At 40.9% G+C, this 16,995-nt stretch overlaps 1 protein-coding gene across 5 annotated transcripts in view; it reads left to right on the top strand.

Moving 5' to 3' along the window:
- UNC80 (unc-80 homolog, NALCN channel complex subunit) overlaps window positions 1-16,995 on the top strand; it is a 173,137-nt gene that overhangs the window by 141,969 nt on the left and 14,173 nt on the right. For all 5 annotated transcript variants that reach the window (XM_070422035.1, XM_070422038.1, XM_070422036.1 and 2 more), the window contains 9 exons: window positions 1,975-2,175; window positions 4,308-4,431; window positions 5,370-5,495; window positions 6,698-6,821; window positions 7,536-7,742; window positions 10,547-10,731; window positions 11,364-11,529; window positions 12,871-13,050; window positions 16,512-16,650. In XM_070422035.1, the coding sequence (XP_070278136.1) occupies window positions 1,975-2,175; window positions 4,308-4,431; window positions 5,370-5,495; window positions 6,698-6,821; window positions 7,536-7,742; window positions 10,547-10,731; window positions 11,364-11,529; window positions 12,871-13,050; window positions 16,512-16,650 (1,452 nt within the window). The remainder of the gene's footprint in view (window positions 1-1,974; window positions 2,176-4,307; window positions 4,432-5,369; window positions 5,496-6,697; window positions 6,822-7,535; window positions 7,743-10,546; window positions 10,732-11,363; window positions 11,530-12,870; window positions 13,051-16,511; window positions 16,651-16,995) is intronic.

A 16,995-nucleotide genomic window follows, 5' to 3' on the forward strand; every position in this document is an offset into this window, starting at 1 on the left:
GAGGTGATATAAAAGAGAACATATTTGCAAGAAGTATTTGATTCCAGACAAAGAGCCAAGAAGCAGTGTTGAGGCAATCTGTACTCCTGAATATGGTTGGTTGACTGCTCGGCTCTCAGGAAAAATATTCTTGATGAGCTAGAGTCTCTGCCCTAGGGGAATTGGATTTATTGTCAAATTTGCCCAACCTGAGAGCTGCAAAGCAATGGAACAGCAGGATAGTAAGATCTGCAAATATCCTCTCTCCTCCCCTCCCTACTTCTCCCCTATTCTCCCTCTCTCTCTTTTTTTCTCCCTCTCCCTCTCAGTGAGAAAAATCCCTTCTGTTCTGATTGAAAAAGGGTCCTAGAAACATTTTTTATCAATAAATTATTTATGCAATAGTACAGCAAAGATTATATTAAAGGAAAATTTTTATTTTATGCTCAAAACAAATTCATTTTGTAACATGATCAAGTATTAGAGAAATTCAGGTAATAATTTCTAAAATGACTCAAATTCAGCTCTTAATATTGTTTTCAAGCTTAAAATATGTTGGTTGTTTCCCAATGTTATCTGTAAAATAACAAAGGAAAAGAAATATGGACATACAGATACACTCTTATCTGTCACACACACCACCTGAAAAGCAAAGAATTATTTTTGCTTGGCACATTTGTGAGAAAGAGATAAAAGAATGTACAGGCTGTTTTAAATGATTTCTTTAAAACATGCACATTCATCCACAGTTTCCAGAAGGGCAATGTTCATGTTCCGTCTGGAAAGAGAACAAGTGAGGGTGAAGAGACCATAACTGTTTCTTGCCAATAAAGGGTTGCCATGGAGAAGATGGATTGAATTCGGGCTTCCAGATTAAAATAGGAGAAAGAGACTGAGGGAAGTTGGGGACCTATGAGGAGAGCTTCTCACGGTGTGGACCCCCAAAGATGGGATGAGCTGCCTTGTCTGGCAGTGAGTTCTTCATCCACATGCTAGTCAGATGGGGCAGTTGTAGAGCAACCCGAGTGTTAGAGACGCAATGGCTTGGCTGTGAATCCTACACCAGAGTGACCGTCAGAGTCTCCTGGGGAACTCTTAAACTATAGACCCTTTCGAGCATTTATCTTGTCTCTCTTGTAATAATCAAAAGGAAATTCCTCCTTATTAAGATGCTATAGTTAATGCATGAAAAAAAGGAATGATGGAAATATTACCATTGTACTACTTCTAATGAATTAGTTGATCTGTGTAATTAATGGTGGCAGCATTAATTAAAAAGAGTGACAACTAGGATCATGTACCTCCTGATGAAAGTACACATCAGTGCCTGACCGGTGTGGCTCAGTGACTGAGCATCAACCTATGACTCAGGAGGTCACATTCGGTTCTGGATCAGGGCACATGCCTGGGTTGTGGCCTCGATCCCCAGTGTGGGGTGTGCAGGAGGCAGCCAATCAATGATTCTCTCTCATCTTTGATGTTTCTATCTCTCTCTCCCACTTCTTTCCTCTCTGAAATCAATAAAAATATTTTTTTTTAAAAAAGTACACATCACCTGTGAAGTACACCATCCCGAAAATCAATACCTAATCTAACCTTGCCCCTAGCCCCTAACTACCAATTGAATTAAATATGGGGGTCATGGAATATATTAAATGAAACTATGGAAATTTCATCAGCAGAATCCAGGATGCAGGAAACAGCTAATTACTTCAACAAATAAATTATAAGATGTCAAAAAAAGAGCAGAAGAAGGGGAACCTACAAATTAAAAAGACTTAGGAGACATATCAAACAAGTAAAATTGATGGGCCTTATTTTATTCTGATTTGTTGTTTTTAAAAATTTATTTCAAAATTATGAGATAATGTGCCAAAATGTTCTTAGTTCAGGGAGTTGGTGTGTTGGAAGGAGGGTGATTAGCATGATGCTGTGTTTAAAAAAAATTTCATTGTGGTGTCCTAAGCTTATGCCTAAGAACAAAACCCATTTCAGGTTGGCAGAAATTGCTCACTCCCTTCTGAAGCTGGCACCATACGACACGCAGACGATGGAGAGCCGGGGGCTTCGACGCTACATCATGGAGATGCTACCAATTACCGACTGGACAGCCGAGGCAGTGCGGCCGGCCCTTATCCTCATTTTAAAGAGATTGGATAGAATGTTCAACAAAATTCATAAGATGCCTACTTTGAGGTGAGGAGACCTCCTACTCAGCTGTTGATACTGCAATCCTCAAAGTTAGGCTTTGTCCATTTTTAAGGTGTTGGATCAATCTGGAGTTGAAGGATTGGCTTGAAAGTTTTCTTTTGGAATATGTGCATAACTAATTAGATTTATGAATGCATAAGTAGCAGGGCCTATATTTTAAGATAGCATTTTCAAAATATATATATTTGTCTAGAAAATTCTTGTTGTTTCTAAGCTACTATGTTCCGTATCTTACACACATAGGAATTTGATGTGTATCCTTCAATTACTTTTGAAGTAAAGCAGGATATGCCTTGTAAATAAAACAACTAAGGAGAGAAGAAAAATTAATTTGTTGTTCAAAAAAATACTGTATTTAACATGATATTTTAGGTACCAGTGTAGAGAAATGCCAAGCTTTACAATAATAGGCAACCAACAGCTTTAAAAAATCCTAGGATTGATAACAAATACCTAGTTTTTAACTTTTCACCTAATTCGGGGCTACTCAATGGACATTATTACCACCTAATCTCCGTTCAGTGGCCTGAAATGCCCATTGGTAGCCTTCCTGTGAGCAGATGCCTCTGACCCAGTCCACCTGAGACCTGAACCCAGCTTGGACACGTGTAGCCATAGTGAGCAGATAGCTCAATTGATAATGCGAATAAACCCTCTAACTCTGAATTTGCAAGTTTGGGTTTGTGAGAACATTTTCTGTCCTTTTAAACCAAACCCAAAATCACTGAAATTCTTGCCTTGAGAATTTGTAGCACTTAGTGTTCAATGTGTCAGAGCTTTTCCAGGTTTTAGCCTGTGCTCTTCTTCATTCATGCAGCCACAGAAATTATTGAATTTATTTTAAGAAAGAAATGGAAAGATTTTACTCTAATAATGAATGGTTTGTTCCTATATTATCTCATGATGATGAATGCCTATGTATTATATTATCAGTGGCATGAAAATACTTGTCTTTAAAGCACTCCTATTTTCTTTAGTGGTCCCAATAGAACATTTGTGCCTATTGGCAAATGACCAAAGTCTTATAAGTCCTACAAGAGTGTATCAAATAAATTATTTTTCTTAAATAATTTTTTATCTAAAGATGTTAAACATACCCATAGGCTAACTCATTTGTCGTATAGCTAAACCAATTATTAACTATATCATGCTTCATAAACGTAGATTTCTTGATTAATGCTTAGACTTGGTCAATTATACGCAGTCTTCTTGGGGTGCATGCAGGGAATCTGGGATTGCCTTGGATTTAAATTCTTCAGGTGATCTCAATTTAACAAGAGTAATGTTGATTGAACCTGACCTGTAAGTTACTCAGACATCATAAATGTCAATATCTTCCCACTTATGAACATTTCCATTTTGTCATTGCAGATACCTCATTTTGGTAGGAAATGTAAGCCTAGAAATTATATCCAGGATAATATTTGGAAATAGTATTGATAGCAGTAAAGTCCAGCCTATTTATTTGGTCCGGCAATTGCAGACTGGACTGACTTTTCTTACTGAAAATCCTATGTTCATTTAATTGGGTTATGTGTACTACCTTTTATATTGCCAAAGTAAGTAGCCAAAAAGTATCATTTCTTAGGGCAAGAAAGAATACTTTTAAAATAAACTATTTTACTCTAATGTGACTTTTTTTGGCAGGAGTTAGGCCATAAAAGTTCAATTAAGAGTAGTCTGGTTGGAAAGCTGATGAGATCAACTGAACTCTGCTAAAGAGATTTCAGAAATGCAACCTGGGGCCAGATGAGTTCTGTTGGGGGTAATTACCCCTGTGATGGTTTCCTAAAATGGTAGTCTCCTACCCTCTCTTCAAAGTAAAAATAGGGAACTACAAATGCAACCCATTCATCATCTCTGTCTTTTTCTTCGATAGATTTTGTCTCATTAGTCAAGTGGGGCAGGAGTGCCTCTGCCACGTTTTCAGTATCTCCTTCCCTTCCCAGTGTGCTCTGTGCTTTTGGAACAACTGGGTAAACTTCATCCAATGTGAAGTCCTTTGTTGTCTCAGACACCCATCCCGTCTTGGGGTCAGAATCACTGTCTCATTCACCTGTTTCAGACTGTCTCCAGAAGGGAGCCAAGCTGCTAATGGCTCCTGTATTGTATTCCAGGCGACAGGTTGAGTGGGAGCCTGCCAGCAATTTGATTGAAGGGGTTTGTTTGACACTGCAGAGGCAGCCAATCATATCCTTCCTGCCTCACCTTAGGTCACTGATCAATGTCTGTGTCAATCTGGTGAGTAGCCAAGTGGCAATCTTCTGAAATTTTGCACAATTTAACTCTGCTATTGACTTCTCTGAATTGAAGATTTACAGGTCAACCACTTTGTGCCCCTACCTACCCATGAAAACAGACGGCTCAGGTGACACTGAAAATAGTGAGGTACCTTTCAAGGTGGTGCGTGGGGAGATCCAGGGGCCCATCCCTACACAGATGGGATTTTGGCGTGCTGCTTCCCACACACTACTTTGACAGTTCACCTCTTCAAGTTGCGCTGAGAGTTGAGGGCTGCCAGTTGGAGAGTGGGGTGGCGGAGACCACACGATTGGCTGGAAATTGAGATAGCCTGGGGTGGGGGAGTTTAAAATACAAAGAGGATTTTTTTTCTTTTTTGGTGCAAAATGACACTCTGAGTTGGCCAGTCTAGGATTTATGTGAAGAAAAACAAATTTTGTATTATTTATGTAATATCTAGAGTCGGGTCCTGACAAGGTTTTGTACGATGTGGAAACCATGTTAGAGCATTTCATTGAATGGGATCTGCTGCTTAACTAGTTGAGCAATAAATCTGTAGCTGGAATGCCTAGTGCAAATAGAGCTCTTGCCATCCTCATTGTTGTCAGTACTTGCTCCATCAAAAAAAAATGTTGACTGCATTCCTTTGAATCCACAAGTAAGTATGTCCAGTCTCCTGATTAGAATAGTTTTGGGACTCATCTCTCATTATTTACATAGTTAGCTGTAAACAACATTCTACAAAACCTTGGCTGAATCCAGTGTTATGTTTGAGCTGACTCCAGACATTACATGCCTTCAGAAGAAGGCAACAAGAACAGATTGAAAGTAACATGCCCAACCTTCAAATTATTATTATTATTGAATGACACTCCCTTACAATGGTTGCATGAAATTGCAATAGCCAAGGCTGGTCATGTGCTCTGTTTGTATTTCAGGTGATGGGAGTGGTAGGACCTTCCAGTGTTGCTGATGGATTACCCCTTCTTCATCTCAGCCCTTATCTCTCACCACCTCTGCCCTTCAGCACAGCTGTTGTCCGGCTTGTAGCATTGCAGATACAGGTGTGACTGCCTTACCTGTTTGTCACGCTCATTAAGTTGCTGGTTGAGGCACCAGATCATGGTGTTCTCCTTTTGTTTTCTGCAAAGGCTGGGCAAAATCTGTGAAACAGAAGTGTGAACATCTCCAAACTTTTACAGTTTGGAGTCTCAGCCCTGAGCTTGGCCCTAAGTTGTGCTTCTGTAATTCTTCTTGAGATCTCAAAAATAGCAGAGTCGTTCAGTCCTACCATAACCTCAGGAACCACTTCAGTCATTTAAAATGTTGCATACACCATAGGAAAATAATAGTTCTCAGATAATCAGCACACAATTATTAATTAAAAAGGAGTAATATTCAAAGTCTGGTTTTAAATTATTTGTAGAAAGAATGGCAATATACAGTTCTTTCAAATGTTATTACTAGACTTTGAATATTTTAATTTTCTTTAATGATTGTGGATTGAATATTCTGGGTACTTTTTTTCATTCTCCCAGCTATTTTATTTCTTAAAATTAGAATAATCATTCCCAAGGCAAAAAGTGCAGAATGCAAATTCCCCTGCCTCTTTCTGTGTGTCTGATGTTTGTGACTGATGAATCTTGGCAAGTATACAACTGATGTAAATGGATAACTGACCCATTCATTGTCTGACAGCCATGCTTGGTGGGCTATCATCCAGAGAATGGGAAGATGGTAGAAAAGAAATTAAGCGAGAACTGTGGCTCCCATGCAGAGGGAAACAATGATATCCCTAAAGTGATACACTTCAATAATTTGGGTACAGAGATCATTTCTTTCTTTCTGTATTACCTATTGCCTCCTGGCTTGGAGAAGGCCTTATGCAGGGGTCAGACGACTTTTAAATGACTTCCAAGTGGATCAGGGGGCAAGTTCTCATTTTCTTCCTTTCCTTTTGTCTTGAAATTATTTATTGGTGGACCCATGGAGAAAACGAATGGGGAAATATGGTTGTTTTATAGCAGACCATAATTTTTCATTTAATATTCAAGACGTTATTGTTTTTTAGGTAAATAGCTCTCAGTTATGTCAAGCAAATCATGGTAAAGTATCAGTTTTGAGTGAATCTTGGATGCTGCACAGATGACAATCGAACTCAGTTTACAGGAGCAACCACCAGGGAGTCACCATCTCGGTCATGCTGTATTAAAACAAACATGAGTATGGGGGTCAATTAATCTCTTTTTCTATTATTGCTGCACAGGCTTTAAAAGAAGATTTCCCTTTAAGCCATGTGATCTCCCCATTCACCAATCAAGAGCGAAGGGAAGGGATGCTTTTAAACCTACTCATCCCATTTGTGCTCACAGTAGGATCTGGAAGCAAAGGTCTGATTAATTTAACTAAAGGAAATTTATCACTGTTTCGTTGTCTTAAATGTCAGGTTTTATTTCTCTTTCTTTTTCCCAAAAAGGCCATCACTGAAGTCGATCTGAATGATTTAAACAGGGTTACCTTAGGAAATAGATTTTTCTTCATTTTCAATTTAGCTACCCTGGGTCAAGACTTTCTCTGCTCCATTTCTTAGAAGATCAGTTGTATTCAAAATCACTTCAATACAGCAAAAATCAGGAGACCATTGTTTCAATTAAGAAAATGGTATTCATTAAAGTACAGTATTATAGGAATTGACAAATGAATGGGCCATGTAACCTCCAGCCACTGGGGTTAGTATAATCCTGCCACTGCCATTAAATTCCAATATAGTTTCATCACTCTTCCCTCTTGGGAGGATTTTTCTTTTAGGCAAGTTTATATCAAATGTAAAGACTGTACATTATGAGTATTTGAGCAGAAAAAGGAAAGGTGGTTGAAATGGTAAGCAGGAGATTTGGCTAAGAACACAAGCCCTTGGGCGCTGACCATGGAGCAAACAGTACCAGGAACACTTGTCCATAGGAGAAGCTGTACTTTGTGGGAAAAGACCCACATTTCTAGTTTGGAATTGGACAGAGAGCTGAGTTGTTCTGTGTCTGATGTGGGAAGTCTACCTCGTGACTTGCTTTTCTTTCCACTTCCCTTTCCCGAACTCTGCCCCTCAGATAGCCCGTGGCTGGAGCAGCCGGAGGTGCAGCTGCTACTGCAGACGGTCATCAACGTGCTCCTGCCTCCGCGGATCATCAGCACGTCCAGGAGCAAGAACTTCATGTTGGAGAGCTCCCCCGCTCACTGCTCCACCCCGGGGGACGTCGGGAAAGACCTGCGCAGGGAAGGGCTGGCAGAGTCCACCAGCCAAGCTGCGTACTTAGGTGGGTTCTTTCTCCGTCTCCCCTCCTTTCTCTCTCTGTAGATACACAGGTGTATGTAGAGGTATGTATGCAGGTGTATGTACATGAATATACATACCTACTTAGTTACCATCCACTTTGACTCAAAAAATATATATATTTTTAAAGGCCTCCATCAGGAAAGTACTGAAAGACTCCACTTGAGCAAGTAAGAAGCACCACCCTTGCAAAAGAGTCTGGTTTCTGTCAATAAACACATGTCCAAAAACAGTCTGTTCATATCTGTGAGGCCTAAATCACTTGGTCATTTCTGTAAGAGCGTCTGGGCCTGTAAGGATGGCTCTGCAGTGAGAATTCCTCCTTGTTGACTAAGCATGAGATCGCTAATGAGGCTATCATCCCTAGCTGTTATCAGATCGAGGCTCAGCCTGTTGTAGGAGGACACTGCATTGCACAGCTCGTGGGATGTATTGGTCTGTCAGCTGTGTGAATGGAGCCCCTAGAGTTGGGCAGCCTACATCCTGCACAGCAAGACATATGGCCTTGCCGTATAGTGTGCCTCCTACTAGCTGTTCTCTTCCCTTACAATATGGTCTTAAATCTCTATCTTGATCTTCACTCCAGTGATCTTGCTCTCCCGTAAGCTTGCTGATTCCCTTTCCCTCCACTCATGCTTTCCCATCCCCCTGCCCCTGCCTTTCACTTGATCCTGAGCCATGCAATACTGGAAAGCCACTCTTTGGCCCTGAATAACCTAAGCCAGGGGGCGGGAAAGACCACTCTCGCCACCGCACTGAGAGTCAGGAGCATGCCAGCAGAAAATCACAAAAGGAGAAAGTTGAGTAAATCTTGTCTGACATTTTCAATTCATCAAAGCAGGTCTTGGTGAGGAGTATAAGATGGACACATACACCTGTAACACCAGGTGCTTGCTGTTGGGAATGTGTGCGGTGTATGAACTGCATTATAAAGGGGTGTATTTGAAAATGATGTGATTGACAATGAGAATAAAAGAGGGGTAAAAACGGAAGGTGCATGTGCATAAGCCCTACCCACGTGGGGCTTGGCTGCCAGAGGCAAGAGAATACAGGGTTCGGGTAAACTCCAGACTCTGGGACAAAGCCCTGTGTGAGGTGTGGGATTATAGAGAGGATGTGGAGAAAGAGGGCTTCACGTCTAAGAGGAGGAGAGGAGAAAACACTTAAGTGACTATTCTTAGTTCTCTCCACTTTCTACCTTTTTAATGAAGGCCGCTCCTGTGGTCACTCTGCCAAGCTACTGGAGCTATATTTTAAATTCATTTTTACATTTATTTGAGCATTACTGTGCACTCAGAGGTGTTTTCTATTCTTCACATTATCATCACATTGCACCCTTATAACAACTCTAAGAAGCCTATGTGTCATTTTCGGAATAAAGAGGCTAAGGCCCAGAAAGATTGAGTAACTTACCTAAAGCCACACAGTTAAGAAGTGGCAGGTCCAAATTTCAAGTCCAAGCCATCTAGCAGCAGAGTTCCTGCCCTTGAGCCCTTTGCTGTTCTGTTTGCTTGTTGGGCTGATGGAGGAGAAGAAGCAAGTGGAATGGCAGAAGCCCAGAAAAGGCCAACGGGAACATAGTAGAAATGTCATCAGGATCAGGGTAGGGGAAGAGCAGGGTTGCTTTTTGATCATTTGTTTGTTTAGTTGTGGGAGGAGAGGAATTGAGATGAGTGGTTGCTGTGAAAAGTGCGATTTTTGAGGAGGGAGGTGGATAAAGAAGAATCTTACAATATCTCACTCTATTACATGGCATGGTTTTCTCCTGGAAATGCCCTAAATAGATGAGAAAGTTGTGTGACTCTTGAGGACTTTAGGGAGTCGGATATCTGTGTGTCTTTTAGTTGCCGAGATGGGCCTTCAATCATGATCAAGAAGGCCCAGGGCCCCTTGATGGCCCCATGGCAGACTGGGGCAGGGGGCGGGGGGGGGGGGGGGTGGCCAACCAAGCTCCCACCAATCTTTGACGTCTTTACAGCATCCTGGTTGGTGGTCCTGACACACTAGGAATTCCCCTTTGGGGCGGGGAGCGCGGGGTAGATTATGACACGGCTGCCAGAATCTGGAAAGGAAGATATATTGTGAAAGAAATCCAACAGGGCTTAGTAATAGACCTGATGCACAATATGGAGGGGGTGGGGGCGGTGGGGAGGAGAGGAGTTTTTCGTTGTTGTTTTTTAATCTGGAAGGATATACTCCAACACACCTACTGGTTACCCCCTAGGGAGCAGTCCAGGGTGGGGTCCAAAAGAGAGCTGAGGGGAAGGACATTTTTGTTTTTAACTTTGTGCATTTCTGCATGGTTTGATTTTACTTTAATAACAAGAATATATTATTTCTATGCTTAAAAGGAAAATATTTTAGAACACTCATGTTTTAGTTTAGGATGTGGGTGATATGCTAGTATTACCAGAAAGCCGCCACCATGACCAAATGTTTGGAAAGCAAAATAGTGCCCACACATCATGTGTAGAACACATTTCCCTTTCAATTCTACCAACTGCTTTGCAATGTCTTTTTCAAAAACAGTACTTAAATGCCCCTAAGAAAGATATCTGGGCTCTCCGATTCAGAATGAAAACATGTCTACCACATAAATGTTTGTCTTTGTGTCAGAACACTCTCGCTCGCTCAGGGGTATGTGTAGGTTTGGGGAATCGTGGAGAGAGTTTGGAAATTTAGAAACGTCCTGATGCATGGCGGGCGGTGGGGTGGGCAGCTGGGGGCGGGCAGGGCTCCTCCGAAGCTCCAGACCGAGGCTCAGTCTTCTCTCTCCCTGCGGTGAAGCTCTCAAGGTGATTCTCGTCTGCTTCGAGAGGCAGCTCGGGAGCCAGTGGTACTGGCTGAGCCTCCAGGTGAAGGAGATGGCCCTGCGGAAGGTGGGAGGCCTGGCCCTGTGGGACTTCCTGGACTTCATCGTGCGGACCCGAATACCCATCTTCGTGCTCCTGCGACCCTTCATCCAGTGCAAGGTGCGCTGCGTGCGTCTCCTTCCAGGAGTGGCAGCCCCAGGAGTGAGCTGCTCTGCCGACTCAGGCAGGGCTACTGCGGCGATGTTCATGGACGAACCATAGCTAGTTAGCAGGACCTGTTAAGATCACGCTGGGTGAGGAAAGGGCTCAAAAGTGTAGCCCAGAGGATCAGATTTCATGTTAGAAGAACCTTCACAGTCTATAGAACTTTGCTTCTTCCCCACTCACTTCCTCCTCTCCTCCGCTCTCCCCGCCCCCCCCCCCAAAAAAAATTGACCCTGAGGAGTGATCTAGAAAATGTTCTTTCTTTAGTGGCAGGACTGAGCTCTGATTTTAAATAAACAGAGAAAGATTTGATAGTTAAAGCATGTTTGTCTTCTGAGACCCTCACTATTCTATTCCATTTTATTCTTTTCTTCTTCTTTTTTTTAACCTTTTATTCTTCTAATGCCCCGATTTCCTGGGGCAGTGATTCAAAGCAATGTATTGATTAAGCACTTCAACACTGTCCTATAAACTTCATATGGATAACCTTAGTTAACCCTCACAACCAACTATGAATAAAGTGCAATGATTAGCCCATTTTACAGATGGGGAAATTGAGGCCCTGAGCATCTCCACCTTCCTTTCAGCTTCTGGCCCAACCAGCAGAGAATCACGACGAGCTTTCAGCCCGGCAGCATATTGCTGACCAGCTGGAGCGGCGCTTCATTCCCCGCCCTCTGTGCAAGAGCTCCCTCATTGCCGAGTTCAACAATGAGCTGAAAATTCTGAAGGAGGCAGTTCACAGTGGGTCAGGTGCGTGTGCATGGGTTTGGCTATTAAAGATGCCACTCTTCGGGTCGCCGCTCTCTTCGGAACCATTTGGGCTAGCCGTCTCGGAACACTGACAGATTTGCCTATGCGATCATTGGCAGCAACAAAACCAATCAAGGGGACATCATCGGTTTTATTGTACTCCTTTTCTAAACATTGTTATTTCAGTAGGTAACCTTCTTTTTTCTTTTCTTTTTTAGTTTAACTGGGGAAAAATATATTTTAAATGTGTGTCTTCATTTCCTTTTTGAAAAGGAGAAGGGGGACTCACATGCATTGAGCATCTATTCTATGGTAGATTATTTCATAGGTGTTATTTCATTTAATCCACACAAATACCTACAAGATGTCTGACTGAGAGTCCACTTACAGCACGAGGAAGCAGACTAATAAAGGATCAGTAACTTACATGCCAGTGACAACAGGGAGGGGACTTAAAGCCAGGTCTGCAGGATTGATTAGAAAGCCTCGAACCCTTTACCAACTGGAGGGAGAGAGGGTTGAATCAGAGCTGGCAGACGATGAGATACTTTCTTTATATTTTTCAAAGTATTTTCTTTGGGAATACATTGCTTGCTTTTTATAACAAGGATGAACAACAGATTACGGAGGAAGAAAAATAAATCATCTGCCATTAGGGGGCGGTCCGTACCCATAAGTGGAATATTCCGTGTGTGGCTTTTTTATTGTTGCTTGCAAAGTATTAAAGACAAAAATGTTGACAAGTACAATCTTGGAGATATTTCCACAGAGCCATTTAAATATTCTGCTTTATAATAAAAGAATCTGACATAGAACCTTGGGGGGTATTTTATAAATTGTAATTTCCAGAAAAGGAGAATAAGAGAACGGTTTGATTATATATTCTGATTATTATTTTTTTTTTTTTGGTAAGGTTTTCATCAGACAACACATTTATTACTTTCATATGCTTGTGTCAGGTGAGGTATGTTTCTCAGTAAAATCTACCAGGTTGGAAACTACAATTCGTGTCAAAACTAATTTGCATTCTACCAGGTTTGGAAAATGAAATTGAAAAACAGTAAGAGAGGAAGCAATGTCAAAGCATTTCACATTGTTGGTAATTTCATGCTCCCACCAGGAAACTATTCAGTTTATAACAGTGGCCAATTCTAACTTTTCACTTGAAAAAATAAATGTTCTCACTTCCCATTTGCTACTTTGTCTTAAAGGTCATTCATCTGGGACACACCATTTAACTGACTTTTCTTAAAAAATACAAGTGCTCAGGGAGGAGTGTGAAGCAAACACTTGTTTTCAAGATCCTCACCAAGGATTTCCTTTGGTCTCCCCACCCCCTAGCCTACCAGGGGAAGACGTCCATCAGCACCGTGGGCACCTCCACCTCTGCTTACCGCCTGAGCCTGGCCACCATGTCCCGCTCCAACACAGGCACCGGCACGGTCTGGGAGCAGGACAGCGAGCCCTCCCAGCAGGCCTCGCAGGACACCCTGAGCCGGACCGATGAGGAGGATGAGGAAAGTAGGTCGCCCCACAGAAACCGGCAGGTGGGGGGGGGGGGGGTCGGGGGAGAGGGCAGGGGGCAGGAGGTGACACAGCTTGGCCATGCCAATGAGGGCTTGAGAAGGATTTCTGTCTTTCCAACCCTTGTCAGTTCTGACCCCCTGGTCATTTTCACAACAAGGTTTTAAAATGGAACTGTAGCTGATTCCATGATTCCTACAGCCTGCTCTTCTTACAAATTTCTTGATGTACTTGATCATCTGGAGGAATTCCGGCAAAAAGTAAATCTTTGCTTTGAGCTTACATATTCAGCTTTTTTCCACTAGCTCTCATTTAAATTGTGCTTAAGTAACTAAGGGAAGCGTTTATGCTCCTTTCTCCTGGCCATCTTGCTTAGAGGGCTGATCCCCTTAGAACAATCCTTTCACAGGGGTTGCCTAAGACCATCAGAAAACACATATATAATTACATATTGTTTTGTGATTAATCACTATGTTTTAATTATGTTCAATTTGTAACAATGAAATTGGGGGTCACCACAACATGAGAAACTGTATTAAAAGGTCGCGGCATTAGGAAGGTTGAGAACCACTGCCTTAGATGATTGCATTGGTCAAGGAAAAGTGAGCAATGGATACGTTCTGGACTCAGAAGGGATCAGTCGGCTATCCTATCTAGAACATGAACCAGCATGCTGTTCGGAAGGAATACCGGTGACTGAAAGAGCCCATGAGCTTCTAAGGCAGCGGTTCTCAACCTGTGGGTCGCAACCCCTTTGGTGGTCGAACGACCCTTTCACAAGGGTCGCCTAAGACCATCCTGCATATCAGATATTTACATTACGAGTCATAACAGTAGCAACACTACAGTTATGAAGTAGCAACGAAAATAATTTTATGGTTGGGTCACAACATAAGGAACTGTATTTAAAGGGCCAGAAGGTTGAGAACCACTGTAAAGCATATGCTTAAGATTTGGTCTTGTGAAATGAGGAGTAGGGTGCTTTTTTTCATTTTTATTTTTTATTTGTTTCACATTCATGATTATTCTGCATTAGTTTCAGATGTGTACAGCAAAGTGAGTAGGAGCAGGTTTTAAAAAATAAGAGGTGAAATGTTTCATTAAATACCACTGTTATTTAATGTTTTTTGAAATTGCATTATTTTCCAAGTGTGTTTTAAACACACTCTGATGTAACATTTATAGTGAAGTGTGCTGTCAATGGATGCCTTAAGAATGAAAACAAAATCTAAATCTTTGATCAGAGCCCCTTCAGAGCAAATAAAAACAAAAAGCCCTGAACTAAATGAAATAGAGGGAATGGGAGCTGACGACAGAATTTTAATTAATTAAGAAGAATGAATGTGTTCTAACAGCCTACTAGAGTTGGAATGGGTGAGAGAGGAGAAGAAATAAATGCTGTGTCAAAACACCTATGAATAATGTTATCAGATTTAATTTCAGAGTTAATCAGATAACAAAGTGATAATTATATTGTCTTGCACCCAACCTATCGACATACTTGTTTCTAAAGCACCCTGGTCACTGCTCATGGAAATACTCCTAAAAATGTAATTAGGGAAATGTTGGAGGGATAAACAAAAAACAAGAAAATGAAATAAGAGAGCTAAGGATCAGCAGTTTGAATGTTTGTTAAGTCCTAGGAATAGTTTAGAACTTAAAGTAATATTTATTTTTCTTTAATGTTTGAGCTAGTCTCTCAGCAGTTTGTTTTTTAATGATGGGAAATGATACAACCTGTCTTTAGAAGAGCTAAAGGTATTTTACAGGTACCCTTATGAATCAGTAGATAACCGAAGCAATAGGAAGAGCTAGGGGTGTAAGAGTAGAGAAAACATAAACAGAGATATCATTGACCAAATGCCAACACTCACACAGTGACAAGTGTGAATTTTTTGCTAATATTCTGCTCTCAGACATCACAATCATCCCAATGAAAGCAGGGTTGCTAACAAATGTTGTAGTGTGGTTGTGATGTGAGTGTGTATTGATTTATATGAACTGGGCTATGAAAGCTAGAGGGTTGACTGCTTTGAATTAAACTGTTTTTCCATTTAATCATCAAACCTGTTTTAAGATCTAGCAGGAACAGGGAAGTATGAGAAAGATATGTTCTCTGCCCTCTAAAATCTTAGAGGTCTTGTAGAGGAGATAACATTTTCTCTAATGGAAGAATGGAAGGTAGCACATGATTGATCACCAAACAAATATTGAGACAAATATTGAGGGTGTAAGTGTTAAGTGATATATTAGTTTGAATAAGGGCGGGGGGGATCAATAGGATCTGAAAGGCCTTTGAATCACAATTCTATCCTACTACTTGTTTCATGATTTTTAAGGCATATTTGCTAGTTTGCTTCTCTGTACATGCACCTAAAAAGGAAATACTGTTCTATAATAAGAATCAACTTCAACCCATCATTATATAGCAAATTACAATTTCTAGCACTTTTCATATTCACTGTCTTGGCTTGAAATAACTTTCATTAGAAATATGACCACTTGGGATATTTTAAATAAATGATGTCAGATGACCTTAGATGGTAACAAAAGTTCACCAAAACTCTATGTTAAACAAAATATGTTTACTGTCCAGTGATAAACAATGTTAGCTCACTTAGAATGAGGTAACCTTGTCATAAATTCTGTGCTAAGTTAACCTTCACAGGGATTTGAATACATTGATTTCTGCTTTTATGGAGAAAACAAGACTATGTGCTTAAAACTTAAAATTTAGGTTAACATTATTTATGAACTTTCAGGTTTTCAAAAATAGTTTTCAAAAAAATATCTGAACTAGTCTTTCTCTCAGCAGTCTAAAAATCATTAAATGTACTCAATGTAGCATTTGAATATCAAAGAAATGTACTTGATTCATTCAGTAACAAAGTTTCTCATTTCACTACTCCTGCAATGTTTAAAAAATTATAGTCCATCTTTTGTGAATTTATAGATCCCCTTGATTTTCACAAATAATCTACTTCTGAAAATGGACAGGAAGTTTATATTTATTTCATGAAGGCTGTTCAAGAATTGGAGATGTGTGGATCTGAAGAATTGTTATTCATCCCTTTGTGCATATCAAAAACTAAAGAACCTAATGGTCTTTTGTGATGTTTTTTCCCCCCGGATGTACATACTTTCATGTAGCTTTATTTCAGCTAAGTTTTCCTCACCCAAATGAAAGAAGCATCACTTTAACTTGCAGTTCTATTTCCATCCTCCAGGTGACAGTGTTCAGTAACTGTAGAGGCTAAGCTTTATACAAATAGGAAAGGTGTTTCTTATGAGCCCAATGTCTCAGTTTTTAATCTGTACAAAGGGACAAATGATCATTTCGCTTTAGAGACTGTCGTAAGGTTGTATGCAAGCCAAGGACGGGACCCACATGCAAATTTGGATTGGGTTTTCTGATCAATGCCGTCGTTTTGTAACACCCCATTCTTTGCCCCTCTCAGATGACTCTGTGAGCATGCCCAGTGTGGTAAGTGAACAAGAAGCTTACCTCCTGAGTGCCATTGGAAGGAGGAGGTTCTCCAGCCACGTCTCTAGCATGTCCGCACCTCAGGCTGAGGTGGGCATGTTACCTAGCCAAAGGTAAAGAGCCATGGGTATCTTATACTCTGCATTTGGGGGAAAGGTAGAAATTCTGAAAATTCACTCCTGTTATTCTGAAAAGGCTGAAAGGGAAGCAAACAATCGATGTTTTTAAGTAGGCCATTCAACTAGGGTTGTACAGGCAACAATTAGCGGCGAGTTTTCTAAGCCAGGGCGGTAGAAGGGACTTCAATTTCTGATCCAAGCATCGTTTCTCCTTTAAAATGCTCCATAAATAGACACATGGTCTTCTTTCAAATGACATTCTCATATTTCTGATATATAATTAGCTAAGCTAATAATGAGTACCTGGCAAGTATATAGGACTAGCTTGATATATTTGGT

The sequence above is a fragment of the Myotis yumanensis genome, unplaced genomic scaffold (assembly GCF_028538775.1).
Source record: "Myotis yumanensis isolate MYYU_CA2020_CCGP unplaced genomic scaffold, mMyoYum1.0.hap1 SCAF_8, whole genome shotgun sequence".
In the NCBI taxonomy this organism is placed as follows: Eukaryota; Metazoa; Chordata; class Mammalia; order Chiroptera; family Vespertilionidae; genus Myotis; species Myotis yumanensis.